At 39.7% G+C, this 17133-nt stretch overlaps 1 protein-coding gene across 18 annotated transcripts in view; it reads right to left on the bottom strand.

Moving 5' to 3' along the window:
* The window catches only part of PPIP5K1 (diphosphoinositol pentakisphosphate kinase 1), a 49062-nt gene that overhangs the window by 5148 nt on the left and 26781 nt on the right, over positions 1-17133 (bottom strand). For 9 of the 18 annotated variants that reach the window (XM_046009710.1, XM_046009713.1, XM_046009714.1 and 6 more), the window contains 3 exons: positions 16063-16245; positions 14429-14566; positions 3191-3304 (listed from right to left, as the gene is read on the bottom strand). In XM_046009710.1, the coding sequence (XP_045865666.1) occupies positions 3191-3304; positions 14429-14566; positions 16063-16245 (435 nt within the window). The remainder of the gene's footprint in view (positions 1-3190; positions 3305-14428; positions 14567-16062; positions 16246-17133) is intronic. The other 9 variants (XM_046009724.1, XM_046009727.1, XM_046009728.1 and 6 more) reach the window with 1 other exon arrangement.

The following is a 17133-nucleotide window of genomic DNA, read 5'->3' on the forward strand; positions in this document are numbered from 1 at the left end:
TGTAAAGGGCCACAGGTGGCATGCTTCAAGCAGAAAAAGAGGAACATGGTTTGGGCCAACAGGGACTATTTACGGCAGATAAACCCTAAAGAAAATATTTACCAATGAGGCTACACACCTCATACAGAGTCAAAGATGTGAAAGTAGATTAAAAACAAGAAGAAAAAGAGTTACCCAAGGATAGAAGTAGCCTTAATATTCACTTAGTGGTTTGATTCAGGCAAATCAAAGAGGTCAGACAGAAGCAGAAACAGGAAAGGCACCTGGGTGGCTCAGTCAGTTAAGTATCTGCCTCTGGCTCAGGTCATGATCTCAGGTCCTGGGATGGAGCCCCACATGGGACTCCCTGCTCAGCAGGGTTCTGCTTCTCCCTCTGCCCCTCCCACCTCATGCTTTCTCTCTCTCTCCCTCTCAAAGAAAGAAAGGAAGAAGCAGAAGCAGGAGAAAGATAAAGTTTCCAGAGGCAGTCAAAGCAATCTTGAGAAAGAAGAACGAAGACGGAGGTATCACAATTCCCGATTTCAAGATATACTACAAAACTGTAGTAATCAAACAGTACTGACACAAAAACAGACTCATAGATCAATGGAACAGAACAGAGACCCATACTCATATGGTCAGTTAATCTATAACAAAGGAGACAAGAATAGAGCAGGGGGAAAAACAGTCTTTAGTAAATGGTGCTGGGAAAACTGGATAGCTACATGCAAGAGAATGAAACTGAACCACTTTTTGACACCATACAGAAAAATAAACTCAAAATGGATCAAGGACCTAAATATGAGACTTGAAACCATAAAAATCCTAGAAGCAAGCACAGGCAATAATCTCTCTGACATGAGCCGTAGCAACATTTTTTTAGACATGTGTTCTGAGGCTAAAGGAAATAAAAGCAAAAATAAACTACTGGGACTATATTCAAATAAAAAGCTTTTGCACAACAAAGTAAACTACCAACAAAACAAAAAGGCAACCTAATGAATGATAGAAGATATTTGCAAATGTTATATCCAATAAAGGGTTAGCATCTAAAATGTACAAAGAACTTACACAACTCAACACCAAAAAACCCCAAAAAATCCAATTAAAATCTGGGCAGAGGACCTGAATAGACATTTTTCCAAAGAAGACATACAGATGGCCAACAGACACAGGCAAAGATGTTCAATATCACTAATCATCAGGGAAATGCAAATCAAGACCACAGTGAGAAATCACCTCACACTTGTCAGAACAGCTAGAATCAGAAAGACAGAGAATGCTTTATGTTAACTAACTAGAGTTAAAATAAAAACTTAAAAAAAAAAAGACAAGAAATAGCAAGTGCTGGAGAGCATGTGTAAAAAAAGGAAAGTCTGTGCACTGCTGGTGGGAATGTAAATTGGTGTAGCCACTGCAGAAAACAGTATGGAGATTCCTCAAAAAATTAAAATAGAATTGCCATATGATCCAGTAATTCCACTACTGAGTATTTGCCCAAAGAAAATGAAAACTCTAACTTCAAAAGATACATGCATCCCTATATTTATTGTAGCATTATTGACAATAGCCAAGTTATGGAAGCAGCCTAAGTGTTCACCAACAGATGAATGGATAAAGAAGATGTATTTAAAAAAAAGAAGAAGAAGATACACACACACACACACACACACACAGACACACACAGAGGAATATTACTCAACCATGAAAAGATGAGTTTTTACCATTTGTGACCGTATGGATGGACTTAGAAGATATTATGCTAAGTGAAATAAAGGAAGACCAACACCACTGGTTTCACTTATATGTAGACTCCAAAAAGAAAAAAAAAAGAATAAGCAAACAAATAAAAAGCAGAATCAGACCTAAAATACAGAGAACAAGCTGATATGAAGGGTTGGTGAGAGGCTGGGCAAAATGGGTGAAGGGGAGTGGAAGATACAGGCTTCCAGTTATGAAATGAGTAAGTCACAGGAACAAAAGGTACAGCACAGGGAATAGAGTAAATGCTACTGTACTAGCATTGTATTGTGACAGATGGTAGCTACACTTGTGGTGATCATAGCATAATGTATAGTCTTGTTGAACTAGTATGTTGTGTAACATTGCATATCAACTATACTCAAATTAAAAAATGTATGTATTATTAAAATGTATGTATTATATGTATAAAAATGTATGTATTATTAAAAAAGAGATAAAAGGCGCAATGGCAAGGTGAATTAAGATAATATGAAATTCAGCGGAAGAGCTCTTGGCGTTGGAACGGAATGTTTCTTCTGCATACAGGGTGCCAATTCTGCAACTGTTTAACCCAATGCTGAAATATGAATCTTTGCTTCACTCCTATCCAATGAAATAATAAAAGCCATGTTTGATTTTAGTTATTTTCTGGAGGCAGTTTGAATAAGGAAAGGATTTTTTCATCACTGGTGTCTCTGGTCCTTATCCTCCCTCTGTTACCAGGATCTCCCCTTCCCTACAATTACACTAGGAAGGCCCTGTGACTCCACTATTCACACTGTTGCCAAGGAAAAGTAGTGATAGGCTAGAGATTTTATTTGTTCATTTGTTTATTTATTTATTTATTTAGAGAGCACCGGTGGGAGGGGCAGAGGTAAAGAGAGAGAGAGACTCTGAAGCAGACTCGATCTCACAACCCTGAGATCGTGACCTGAGCCTAATACAAGAGTCAAATACTTAACCAACTGTGCCACCCAGGCGCACCTTGTGATAGGCTAGAGGTTATAAAGAAGAGATGGGAAAAAGCAGCACTTCAATTTGAACAGCTGAGAACAGACAACTTGAGAAAAGGGATATGTAGAAAGTAGTAGCAAATTCTAGTTCCCTTCTCCCAGCTTTTCTATATACTCAGGTATCCTCTCAAGTTATCTGTACTTGAGAAAGGTATAGAGATCAAATCAAAAAAGGAGAATGAAGTTTCTGTCCTTTGTTCCCCCAAAGTACCCTCTGGGACACTAGCTTTTAGGAGCCTCTCCAATGAAACAGAGGGATCATGGAGAATGGAGATAATGAGATAGAGTAAACAGATCCTCCCTTCACCTTGGAAACAAATGAGACTGGTTTCCCTACTGGTTATTCTTGGTCTTTCAACCCTCATCTTCATTTCCCTCATGAGACAGGTCTCTCACTCACCAATCCCTCCATCCCTCTTGGCCTTTCTCCAAGCAGTTCCAAAAGGATTACTTACACCAAGGGGGCTTCTCAGAGCGCTGCCGGAGTTGTAGGGTGGGTGAATGAAGAGTACGGGGTGGGGAAAAGAGGCTATCTGAGGCTTGGTTGCTGTGCATAGAGTCGAAGAGGGCTGGATAGACAGGGGAGAAAGAAGGAAGGAAAAAAAGAGTTTGAGGAAGCATTCAAGAGTCATGGTTCTCAACATAAGTCAAAACCAACTTACACATTCTCCGGCTGAAAAGTAGCATTTCCTAAGGGCCCTTCATATAAACTGTTTTTAATATTTTAAAATTTATATTATGAATATTTTCAAACATTTTTTGCTCTCTCCCCATTCCCCCTTTTTAAAAAAAGTTGTTGGGAGACTAGTACAATCCATACTGATATCTCATTTCCTATATTTACCACATCAGTGTGTTAACATTTTGCCATATTTGTTTCACCCATTTCTTCATGCGGAAGTTCTGTGCTCGCTTCGGCAGCACATATACTTCATGCGGAAGTTCTTTTTTAAAAATGACAGACATTATGAAACATTTTACCTCGAAGTACATCAATATGCATCTTTAAAATATAAGGAATTTTTCCTACATAGCTACACACCATTAACAAACATTACAAAATTTTAAAATAATACCCTAATATCATCTAATACCCAATTCATATTTAAATCTCCCACAATTATTCCCCAAATGTCTTTTATTTTTTATTTTTTAAAAGATTTTATCTGTTTATTTGACAGAGAGAGAGAGCAAGCAGGGGAAGCAGCAGAGGGAGAGAGAGAAGCAGGCTTCCCGCTTGATCCCAGGCTTGATCCCAGGACCCCGGAATCATGACCTGAGCTGAAGGCAGACACTTAACCGACTGAGCCACCCAGGTGCCCCCAACAAATGTCTTTTATAGTAATATCCAAATATGAACCATGCATTGCATTTTGTTACATCTCCAAAGTCTCTTTTAATCTAGAGTATTATCTCCCCCAACACCATTTATTTTCCTCAAAGTGATTTTTTTTTCAAAGTGATTTTTTTAAAGATTTTATTTATTTTATTTTATTTTTTTTAAGATTTTTATTTATTTATTGGACAGAGAGAGATCACAAGTAGGCAGAGAGACAGGCAGAGAGTGAGAGGGAAGCAGGCTCCCCACCCAGGCACCCCTCAAAGTGATTTTTTTCAAGATTTCTTTATTTATTTAAGAGAGAGAGCAAGCATGGGGCACCTGGGTGGCTCTATGGGTTAAGCCTCTGCCTTCAGCTCAGGTCATGATCTCAGGGTCCTGGGATTGAGACCTGTATCGGCCTCTTTGTTCCACAGGGAGCCTGCTTCCTCCTCTCTCTCTTTCTGCCTGCCTCTCTACCTACTTGTGATCTCTGTCAAATAAATAAATAAAATCTTTTAAAAAAGAAAGAGAGAGAGAGCGCAAGCATGTGCACATGAGCAGGGGGAGGGGCAGAGGGAGAATGGGGAGTATCTCAAGCAGACTCCCTGCTGAGCATGGAGCTGATGCCGGGCTTGGTCCCATGACCCTGAGATCATAACCTGAGCCAAAATCAAGAGTTGTATGCTTAACCAACTGAGTCACCCAGATGCCCCTCAGAGTGACTTTTTGAAAAGAACAGATCAGTTGTCTCATAGAACTATCATGTCTTGCATTCTGGATTTGTCCGATTGCTCCCTCATAGAATCATTTAACTTGTTTCACTATTGCTTATATTTCTTATAAACTGGAAGTTATATATAAAAGTTTTGATTGGATGATTCAATTTAAATAACTTTGGTAAAAATATCAAATAGGTGATCCTATGTACTTTTATATCATATTAGAGGGACATAATGTCTCACTGTCCCATTAAGTAAAGCTAAGTTTACTAACTGGGTTAAAGTGGTAGCCACAAGTTCTCACCATGAAGTTTTCCCCTTCTGATTAGAGGTAATCCTTCAGCGCCATGCAACCCCATCAACATCTTACCTAATTGTGTTAGTATCCATTGATGATTCTTAATTATTTAAGTGGTGATTTTCTATTTTTAAATTTTTTAAAATTATTTTTATTAACATATATTACTTGCCCCAGGGGTACAGGTCTGTGAATTGTCAGGCTTACACATTTCACAGCACTCACCATATCATATACCCTCCCCAGTGTCCCTAATCCAGCCACCCTCTCCTTACTCCCTCTCCCCAGCAACCCTCAGTTTGTTTTGTGAGATTAAGAGTCTCTTATGGTTTGTCATGATTTTCTATTTTTTTTAAAAGATTCCACTTATTCATTTGACAGAAAGAGAGAGGGAGAAAGGGAACACAAGCAGGGGGAGTGGGAGAGGGAGAAGCAAGCCTCCTACTTAGCAGAGAGTCTGATGTGGGGCTCAATCCCAGAACCCTGGGACCATGATCTGAGCCAAAGGCAGACACCCAACAACTGAGCCACCCAGGCACCCCAAGTGGTGATTTTCTAATTCTATCAATCCTCCAACATTTATTAGCTGGTATATTTTCTGTAAAAAAGAGCTTTCCCTCTGGGGCTATTTGATTACACTGAAACGCAGTTCCTACTGAAAAGGCAGAATAAGTGTTTATTTCCTTTTAATTAGTTTTCAGAGAAAAGAGGTGGTGAAAAGTATTTTCCAAATGTGGCAGATGAGAATTATTTTATTTTTGCTTTCTTTTTTGTAGAATTATTTACTTATTATTTATTATGAGTGTGGATTTTTATATTTCAGTGTACTTTAATCAATTATAGTATATTATTTTGTTTTTTTTTTGGTTTTTTTTTTTTTTAAAGATTTTATTTATTTATTTGACGGAGAGAGAGATCACAAGCAGGCAGAGAGGCAGGCAGAGAGAGAGGAGGAAGCAGGCTCCCTGCGGAGCAGAGAGCCCGATGCGGGGCTCGATCCCAGGACCCCGAGATCATGACCCGAGCCGAAGGCAGCGGCTTAATCCACTGAGCCACCCAGGCGCCCCTAGTATATTATTTTGAATGCTAAAATGTTCTAGTTGCATCATTTCTTGGCCTTTTGGCTAAGACCAAGTGTAAAATGTTCCAGTTGTGGTCAGTAAGAGCCTCTTCAGGCTTGACTGCTTCCTTGCTTCTGTTATAACATGCTTCAGGATGACCTTGTACTTTCCTTGCCCTAGGCCATGTATTCTCAACAAACTTGGTTCTTGGTGAGGGTAAAAAAATTTTTAGGTATTCCATTGGTTTGTGGTCCATCACATGGCCATGGACCATAAACAGACATATATTGTATATTTGTGGTATTAGAATTTCATGTGGGAAGGTTACTAGGGAAAAGAATGTCTAAAAAGACTGAAGGGTGGTGTGAACATGGGATGTCTTTCTACTTATTTAGATCATCTTTATTTCAGCAATGTTTTGTAGTTTTCAGTGTACAAGTCTTTAAACTTACTGGTTAAATTTGTTCCCAGGTATTTTATTTTGTGGATGCTTTTATAAATTATATTCTCTTAATTTCCTTTTTGGACTTTTAATTGCTGGTATAGGGACACAAAATTGATTTTTGTGAGTTGATCTTGTCCATGCAAACTGTGCTGAACTTGTTCATTAGTTCTGGAAGTTTTTTTGAGGATCTTTGCATTTTTTCTACATAGGACCATGTCCTCTGTGAATAGAGATAGTTTTACTTTTTCCTTTCCAATTTCTATGCCAATTTTTTTCTTGACTAATTGTTCTGCCTAAATTACCAGTACAATGTTGAACAGCAGTGGTGAATGTGGGCATCCTTGTCTTGTTCCTGATCATAGGGGAAAAACTTTCAGTCTTTCACCAGTGAGTATGATGTGCACTATGGGTTGTTCATAAATGCCCTTTATCATGTTGAGGAAGTTCCCTTCCATTCCTAGTTTGCTGGTTGTTTTTATCATGAAAGGGTAGTGGATTTTATCAAATTAAAGGTAGTGGATTTTATCAAATTAAGATTTTATCAAATCTTAATTTTACCAAATTAAGATGATTTTGAGTTTTCCCCTTTGTTCTTTTAATATAGTATATTACACTGAGTGATCTTCTTATTTTGAATCACCCTTGCATTCTTGAGATAAATCTCACTTTGTCAACTTGCTGTTAGATTTGGTTTGCTAGCATTTTATTGGGAGCTTTAGCTTCTGGGCCACCTGGCTGGCTCATTCTGTTAAAGATCTGATTCTTGACCTCAACTCGGGTCTTCAACTCAGTGTCATGAGCTCAAGCCCCTCATTGGGCACGGCACCTACCCAAAAAAATACAGAGAATTTTTGTTTCTATATTCATAAGGGATTCAGGTTTGTTGTTTTCTTATGGTGTCTTTGTCTGGCTTTCATATCAGGGTAATGCTGGCTTCACAGAACTGTGGTAGATTTCACCAGTGAAGCTATCTTATCCTGGACTTTTCTTTGTTGAAAGTTTTTCTACTGATTCAGTCTTTTTCTGTGTTATAGATTATGTTCAGATTTTCCACTTCTTCTTGGGTCAATTTTTATAGTTTATGTGCTTCTAGGAGTTTGTTTATCTAGGTTATGTGATTCACTGGCATGTAACTGTACATAGTGCTCTTTTTAAAAAAATTCTATTTACCTATTTGAGAGAGAGAGAATGAGAACATGCGTGCATGAGCAGGGGCGGTGGGGGAGAGGGGACAGGGAGAGGGAGAAGCAGACTCCTCACTGAGCAGGAAGCCAGATGTGTGGACCTTGGGAACATGACCTGAGCTGAAGGCAAATTCTTAACTGACTGAGCTACCCAGGTGCCCCCATAGTGCTCTCTTATAATTCTTTTTATTTCTGTAAGGTCAGTAGCAATGTCCCCACTTTTATTCTTGATTTTGGTTATTTTGCATCAACACTCAATTTTTCTTAGTCTGCTTAAGGTTTGTCAATTTTGTTGATTTTTTCCAAAGAACCAACTTTTGGTTTTGCTGATTCTGTTTTCTATTCTTTACTTCTTTGTTCTAATCCTTATTATTTCAATCTTTCTATAAGCTTTGGGTTTAGGATGCTCTTCTTTTCTTATTTCCTTAAGGTATACAGTTAGGTTTTTGGTTTATGATCTTTCCTGGGTTTAAATGTAGGTGTTTACAGCTGTAAATTTCTCTCTTAGCACTGATTTTGCTGCATTCCATAACTTCTGGAATGTTGCATTTTCACTTTCATTCATCTCAAAGTATATTCTAATTTCCCATGTGATTTCTTCCTTGACCTGAAGAAGGTTAAGAATGTGTTTAATTTCAACATATTTGTGAATTTTTGTTTTCCTTTCATTAATGATTTCTAGCGCCATTCTCCACTGTGCTAGAGAGGATATTTTGTATGATTTCAATATTTTAAAATTATTTAACTTTTTTTGTGGCCTACCATATGGTGTATCATGTGCACTTAAGAAGAATCTGTATTTTGTTGGTGGTAGAATGTTCTATATGTCTCTTAGGTTTAGCTGGTTTAGAGTGTTACTGAAACTCTGTTTCCTTACTGATCTTCTGTCCGGTTGTTTTATCTTTTATTAAAGGTGAGATATTAAAGTCTACAACTGTTATTATAAAACTATCTACTTATCCCTTCAATTCTGTCAATGTTTGCTTCATATCTTTGGGGGCTCTGTTGTTTGGTGGGTGTATGTTTATAATTTTTGTATGCTCTTGATGAATTAACCTTTTGATCAATACATAATGACATCTGTCTCTTAGAACAATTTTTGACTTAAAGATTATTTTGTCTGACATTAGAATAGTTACCCCAGCTCTCATTTGGTTATTATTTGCATGGAATATCTTTTTATTTCATTTTCAACCTATTTTTACTGTTGGATCTAAAGTATAGACACTTTTGTGTAGACAACATACAGTTGGATGATTTTTTTATAAAAATCCACTCTGCTGGGGCGCCTGGGGGTAGTCAGTTGGGCATCCTACTCTTAGTTTCAGCTCAGGTTGTGGTCTCAGGGTGGTGGGATTGAGCCCTGCATCAGGCTCTACCCTCAGTGGGGAGTCTGCTTGGGACTTCTCTCCCGCCCTCTGTCCCTCCTCACTCCCCATCTTCAGTTTCTCTCTGTCTCTAAAATAAATAAATAAATCTTTTAAAAAACCCATTCTTAAGAAAACATCCATTCTGATAATCTCTGCCTTTTAATTGGAGAGTTTTATTCATTTACATTTTAGACTAGTCAATGATAAGGAGGGGCTTAATCCTGCCATTTCACTATTTTTTATACATCTTAGACTGTATTTTGTTCCTCATTTCCTCCATTACTAACATCTTTGTGGGTTTTTCTTTTTAAGATTTTTAAGATTTTATTTATTTGAGACAGAGAACAAGTAGTGGGGAGGAGCAGAGGGAGAAAGAGAGGAGCAGACTCCCTGCTGAGTAGGAAGGCCAATGTAGGGTTCAACCCCAGGACCTGGCTATTACAACCTGAGCTAAACGCAAACACCCAGCTGACTGAGCCATCCAGGCACCCCTCATCTTTATGTTTCAATGATTTGTTTGTAGTGTATCATTTTGATTCCCTTATTTCTTTTTCTGTACATTTTTTAGATATTTCATAGTGGTTACTATGGAGATACAATTAATATCCTGAATTTATAACAATCTTGTTTGAATTGATGGCAAATTTAGCTTCAGTAACATAAAAAAAAGTAAATAAAAACATATAAAGCTCAGTCCTCACCTTATGTTATTGTCACAAATTATTGTATCGTTATGCACTGCATGCCCATTAATACAGACTTATAATGACTATTTTATTCATTTGTGTGTTAAGTTATATATGAAACAAAAAAAGGAGTTACAAACCAAAAATACAGAAATGCTAACTTTTTTATTTACCAACGTAATTATCTCTACCAGGGTTCTTCATTTTTTGGTATGGTATCAAGTCACTATCTAGTGTCCTTTTATTTCATCCCAAAAAGCTTTTAGCGTTTCTTGTAAGGCAGTTTTACTTATGAAAAACTCCTTCAACTTTTGTTTACCTGGTAATGTCTTAATTTCTTCTTCATTTCTGAACAGTTTGGCTAGACAAAGAATACTTTTTTTTTTTTAAAGATTTTATTTATTTATTTGACAGAGAGAGATCACAAGTAGGCAGAGAGGCAGGCAGAGAGAGAGGAGGAAGCAGGCTCCCTGTGGAGCAGAGAGCCCGATGCGGGGCTCGATCCCAGGACCCCGAGATCATGACCTGAGCCGAAGGCAGCGGCTCAATCCACTGAGCCACCCAGGCGCGCCTAGACAAAGAATTCTTGGTTGACTTTTTTTTTTTTTTTTTTTTACTTTTAGCACTTTATATATGTCATCCCACTGCTTTCTGGCCTCTGTGATTTCTTCTTTTTTTTTTCTTTTTTTAAGATTATTTATTTATTTATTTGACAGACACAGATCACAGGTAGGCAGAGAGGCAGGCAGAGAGAGAGGAAGGGAAGTAGACTCCCTATTGAGCAGAGAGCCTGATGTGGGGCTCGATCCCAGGACTCTGGGATCATGACCTGAGCCGAAGGCAGAGGCTTTAACCCACTGAGCCATTCAGGCACCCCGCCTCTGTGATTTCTGATGAGAAATTGGTTGTTGGGGTACCTGGGTGGCTCAGTTGGTTAAGCATCTGACTTTGGCTCAGGTCATGATCCCAGAGTCCTGGGATTAAGCCCCCACATGGGGCTCCTTGCTCAGCAGGGAGCATGCTTCTCACTCTGCCTGTCAAATAAATAAATAAAATCTTAAAAAAAAAAATTGGTTGTTAATCTTATTAAAGATCCCTTGTATGTGATAAGTTGCTTTTCTTTTGCTACTTTCAAGATTTTCTGTCTTTTGACAATTTGATTATAGTATATCTCAGTGGGGATCTCTTTGAATTTATCCTTGTTGGTGTTTGAACTATTTGGATGTATAGACTTGTGTCTTTATCCAAGTTGAGAAAGGGCTCTTCAGAGTCCTTATTTCTTCAAATATTTTTTCTGCCTCTTTCTGTCTTCTCCTTCTGAGACTCTGATCATGCATATGCTGGTATTCTTTTTTTTTTTTCGACAGAGAAAGAGAGAGAGCACGAGCTGGGGGGAGCAGCAGAGGGAGAGGAAGAAGCAGGTGCCCCAAGGACCAGGGAGCCTGATGTGGGGCTTGATTCCAGGACCCCAGGATCATGACCTGAGCTAAAGGCATATAATTAACTGACTGAGCTACCCAGGCGCCTGTGTATGTTCATATTCTTGATGGTGTCCCACAGATCTCTTTAGCTCTGTTAATTTTTTTTTCTTGTTCTTTTTTTCTTTCTCCTCTTCAGACTAGACATTTTCAAATGACTTGTCTTTAATTTTGCTGACTCTTTCTTTCGCCTGCTTGTATCTTTTAAGACACCTTCTAGTAAATTTTGCATTTCTGTTATACTTTTTACTCTCAGAATTTGTTTGGTTTCTTTTTATATTTTCTATATCTTTAATGATATCTCTATTTGCTGAGACATCATTCTCCTGATTTCATTCAGTTCTCTATCATTTCCCTTAGCTCTTTAAGCATATTTAAGATAGCTGATTTAAATTACTTGTCCCAGTAAGTCTAACATCTGTGCTTCTTTAGCAACTGTTTCTGTTCATTCTTCTGTAAATGGACCATACTGTCCTGTATCTTAGCATATTTTATTGAAAACTGGACATTTTGAATATTATAATTTTGCTAACTCTGAATATCAGATTATCCCCCCCCCCCCCCCCGGCCAGGGTTTCTTTTCATTGTTTGCTGTGGGCTGTGGCTGTTTAGTGACTTTTCTAAGCTGTTTTTGTTAAGTCTGTCTTTGTCATATGTGGTCTCTGAAATCTCTCTTCTTTTAGCTTATTTCACAGCTAGTGGTTTTTTGTTTTTTGTTTTTTTTTTTTAGATTTTATTTATTTGAGACAGAGAGAGAGAGAACAAGCAGGGAGAGAGGGGCAGAGAGAGGGGAAAAGTGAGAGGAAGATTCCCCAAAGACTCCCTGACACGGGGCTTGATCCCAGGACTCCAAGATCATGATCTGAGCTGAAGTCAGACATTTAATCAACTGAGCCACCCAGGTGCCCCACAGCTAGTATTCTGACAAGAATTTCCTTGACTGCCAAGAACCAAAAGAAGGGAAGAAGAAGATAGGAGGAAAGGAGGCAAAGGGAGGGGAGGGGAATTCTCTGTCTTTGCAGATTGGTTCTTTGTTGAGGTATTCCTTCAACATTTAGCTAGACTGTTTACAAAGTCCTCTTAGCCTTCAATTCTTGCCTGTGCTGAGTCTAGAGTTCGGGCAGAGGGAAAATCTTAGGGTAGTCTCATGTGTTTTCTGCGCCTGTGTCCCTCCCTAGGCATGCACATGGCTTCTAACTTCCCTAGTATAGGTGGAGGCTTTTGAATGCCTTAATTTTCCTCCTTTTTAAAATGTATTTTATTTATTTATTTGTCAGAGAGAGAGCAAGCGAAGAGTGTGAGCACAAGCAGGGAGAGCAGCAGGCAGAGGGAGAAGCAGGCTCCCCAGTGATCAAGGAGCCAGATGAGGGACTTCATTCTAGGATCATGACCTGAGCTGAAGGCAAACACTTAACTGACTGAGCCACCCAGGCATCCCTTGAGTGCCTTAATTTTCCAAAGAAACTCTCTACCTAAGTTTTCACTCCAGGCTTTCAGCACACTTATTGTCTGCCTCAAGTATAATTTTTGTCCCAGGCAGCAGTATGTTGTTCATTTGCCTTACAATGTTTTCAAGGAACACTTTCTGCATAGCTACTTTCCTGCCCTGATTCAATGAAACAAGGGTAAGCACCTTGTGACAGTTCTTCAAGTTAGACAAGTCAGAGTAGATAAGTTAGACAAACACAATTCTTTGAGAATAAAGTCAGTTCTGCTCCTTTAGGAACTAGGGACTAGAGTTTCACACTGACACCATGCTCTGCTATCTTTAAGACTGCTGTTGAGGTAGGGGAGAGGGTAGGATAAAAGAAAGAAAAAATGATAGGAAGTTTCCTGCCACTGTTAGGGTGCCTCTTTCTTGATTTAGCATTTTTCTGGTTGCTGCAAACTTTTGATTCTTTTCCAGAGGTCTGACAAAGCTGATCTGATAGTTTTTGATTGGTTTTTTGGTGCTTCTGTGAAGGACAAACCATTGGAGCAATCTATTGCTTAATTTTTACATTTAGATTTCTGAAACATATGGAGTTCATATGTATATATATATGATATATATATCATATATATATTCATATATATATGAACTCTATATATGAACATATATATATTCATATATATATATGAACTCCATATATATATATACATATATATATATTCATATATATACATGAACTCCATATATATGAACAAATATCTTCATATATAGCATGAAGTATGAATTCAATTTTAATTTTTGTCAAATGACCACTTAGCTGTGCCAACTTTACTTACTGAAAAATCTATCTTGGGGTACCTGGGTAGCTCAGTCGGTTAAGTGTCTGCCTTCAGCTCAGGTCATGATCTCAGGGTCCTGGGATTGAGCCCTGCATCGGGATTTCTGCTCAGTGGGGAGCCTGCTTCTCTCTCTCAGTCTGCCCCTCGTGCTCGCTCCCTCTCTCTCAAATAAACAAATAAAATCTTAAAAAAAAAAAAAAAAAGTCTGTCTTTCCCCCAGTATTTTGAAATGCTAACTTCATCTATTTCTGTGTCTTCTATTTTGCTTGATTGGTCTCTCTCTATTCATGTATCAACACAACACTGTTCTCGTTATAGAAGTTTTATGGAATATTATAAAATCTGATAGGGCTAGAAGCTTTTCATTACTCTGGGGTGCCTGGGTGGGGTGCCAGTTGGTTAAGTGCCTGCCTTCAGCTTCAGCTCAGGTCATGATCCGAGAGTCCTGGGATCAAGCCCCATGTGGGATCAACGCAGTCCCTGGGTCCCTTCTCTGAGCAGGGAGCCTGCTTCTCGCTCTCCCTCTGCCCCTCCCCCCAGCTCGTGCACACACACACATACTGTCTCTCTCTCAAATGAAAAAAAAATATTAAAAAAAAAACTTTTCAAAACTTTTCAATTTGTCTGACTTTAGAAAAACATCAGCATTTTTATTGGAATCATGTTAAATTTATAAATTAATTTGGGAAGCTTTGATGTTGAACTGGCCTATGCAATTAAATAATTTTCAAGGCTAGTTCTGTGTCTTTTTGGAGCACCTATCTTTTTAATTTACACACTTTTTAATTTAATGACATTCTAGGAAGGACAGGAGTAGGGACAGAGACAGGGGTACAAGATTAGAAGAGTATTCTCCATACCTGCAGATGCCTGTGCTTGAGCATCAGTATGGCGCTGGCAGACTCTACTTAGGAATTCACTCACTTGACGCAGGGAAAGGGCATTATGCAGTGTTTCCAGGGGGTAGATGGTAGGCACCATGGAACACCCTTCAAATCCTGTTAGAAAAGAGATGGGCAAAGCCAATGTTATTCCAGCCAGATATACCCCAACTGTCCAAGGAAGCATGGAGAGTCCCTGAGAGCCATCAGGAGAATCCGTGGCTTTTGGAGTATGGGGTATCCAAGATTTCAGGACAGGGAACTCTTTAGAGCCCCTACAAGTGTCTGTTTCTCACCTCCAGAACCCTAAGAAATCTACCTGCTAAGGCCTCCAAGTGAATCAAATCACCTCTCATCCTACCCATGGAGAGCCTGTAATGACCCATGGAAAAATCAACAGAATTCCAATAGGGTAAGCACCTATATTGCTCTTGCTCTTTCTAGGGGAATAAAACAAAAGTCCAGAGGTAAGGGGTGAAACTGAAGGTCTAAATGAGGTAGGGAGGTCATGGAGCTGGGAAGAAACAGCAGATTTTAGGGATTGTGTAAAGAGAACCGGATTAAGGAGGAAGGCATGGAATCTGAAGAAGGATTCATGCAGATCTGGGATATGGGTAGAAAGGCTAGACTATCTGGAAGCAAGCTGGAGAGCATGCAATACACATGAAGCTCAGCCAAGGGAAAAAACATGCATGAACAGGCTGGGGGATGGAAGTTCTTTCTTGGTCATTTCCATCACATCAAAGCTTTTCCCTTCTGCTCTCACTGGAAAACCCCAGACTTGCTAGGATTTCTCTATTCCATCAGGAAAATGAGGCAAATCTCTAGGAAGAAGAATAAATTCTGATTCTCTATCTGAACCCAACAATCCCAATGCAGTTTCACCAGTCTGGTTAGGGTAAAGGGTAAACCTAAATATAATAACCCTAATCCCAGAGCGTGTTGATGAAAAAAAAATGTTTCCATGGGAGGATCAAGAAGCATTGTCATCTTAAGCATTGTTTCAGCCTGCAATCTTTCCTATGTTTCTTTATAACTCCTTAAAGAAACGAATAGTAGGCAGGACAGCAATATCTATGTAAGACATAGCCTCCTGTTCACTAATGAGTAATTCGAAAGGATTATACCTGACCATCTTCTAACTCTGGCCCTTGTTTGCTTCAAAGATTCAATTAAGGCCTTTGTGCCTCAATTCCGTGCCCCCACCCCCAGCCCCCGTACTCTTGTGGCAGGAGCGTCAGAGAAGTACAGTCTCTAGCTCCTCAGCATGGCTACTAGAAAAATGTATGCATCTGAGGATGGTAATTAGCAGTGGGTTATAGAGACAAGAACAGATTTCAGGGCAAGAGACTACTCCTACACTGAACAGAATTGGGAACGGGTAACATTAGGAGGCAATAAGGAAGGAAAACAGTAAGGGGAAGAGCAGCCAATGCTACAGCTACCAGGCAGTCTGGCTCCAATCCCATATCCAAGCAACTAAATGCAAGTCACATAACCTTAGGGTAAATAGGAGAAAGGAATAGGTGGGCTCTCCTGCCAGAAGTGCAATAAGCAAAGCAGTCAGTCCCAGCCAGGGCAGTGGCAGCAGCCAGCTTGGTGGCAGGGGGTACCGTAGAGGCACTCGGGGTCATCCTGGCCTGAGCGCAGCCAGTTCCGGAAGAGGCGCAGGTGGTAGGAGCACTGGTGCAGGTGATGCGCCAGCGTGGCATCCAAGGAGACTGGCCGGCCCCCTGGACAGTCAGAGGAAAAACTGCGCAGCAACCGGACCACAGGGTGCTGGTCATCCAGCAGCTCTGGAGGGGATGGGGGAGGACCACGGCAGGAAGCACAAAGATAAAGAAAGAGAAGAGGGAGAGACAATGAGGGGGGCACTGAGTGGCATAAGCATTACTGGGAGGTGGGGCCACTCAGCTCCAAGGTGAGCTAAGAGAGAAGCAGAGATGGTCAGAACAACTGGGTGTCTCTTGCAGGGAAGAAGAGTGTCGGCATCACACTGAGTCTAAAAGAAGGGACTAGTGAGACATCATCATACAGTGAGGCCCTCCCCTCTTTCACTGAGCATAATTAAGTCAGTGCTTACAGACAGCAATCACATCATTCTGGATGGGGGTAAGCGGGCAGTTTTGTAGCTGGAGTCTTGATTAGCGCTCTAGGGCCCCTGTTTGTTCCTGGAGAAATCCTACTTACGACCTGCTTCACAGACCAATGTATTTATAAAGTTGGTATAGAGATGCAAAGATTCAAAGTCACTTAGAGAAGAGGGTCAAGAATGGTATAGGATATTAAGGTGAAGTTTGAAGCTAAAAAGGCTCAGGCCGGGTCTTCTGGATGAGACTCTACAATAGCCATAAACAGGGCTGGGGTTAGGCAAATGGCAAAGGAGATTGACAGGACACCAGGTATAAAGGTCCTTTAAAACAGAGTATGTAAAAAACAGAATCAGTATGTGAAAATGAAGATACTGACTAATCAGCCTTTACTCTTGTCCAAATATACAGATTTTAAAGAAATATTCATATAAATCTCAGGATTCGGGGGACTCTGTATCTACTACTGAAGCAGGGATGGCTGAGAGATATTCTCTCATTAAGGTAAGGAGACAGCACTGCCTTGCTTCCTTTCCAAAGCTAGGTCCAGGTTTTCCAGCTGCTCTTTCAAAGCAAGACAGCACAGCAAAGAGA

This window comes from Meles meles, chromosome 6, assembly GCF_922984935.1.
Source record: "Meles meles chromosome 6, mMelMel3.1 paternal haplotype, whole genome shotgun sequence".
Taxonomy (NCBI): domain Eukaryota; kingdom Metazoa; phylum Chordata; class Mammalia; order Carnivora; family Mustelidae; genus Meles; species Meles meles.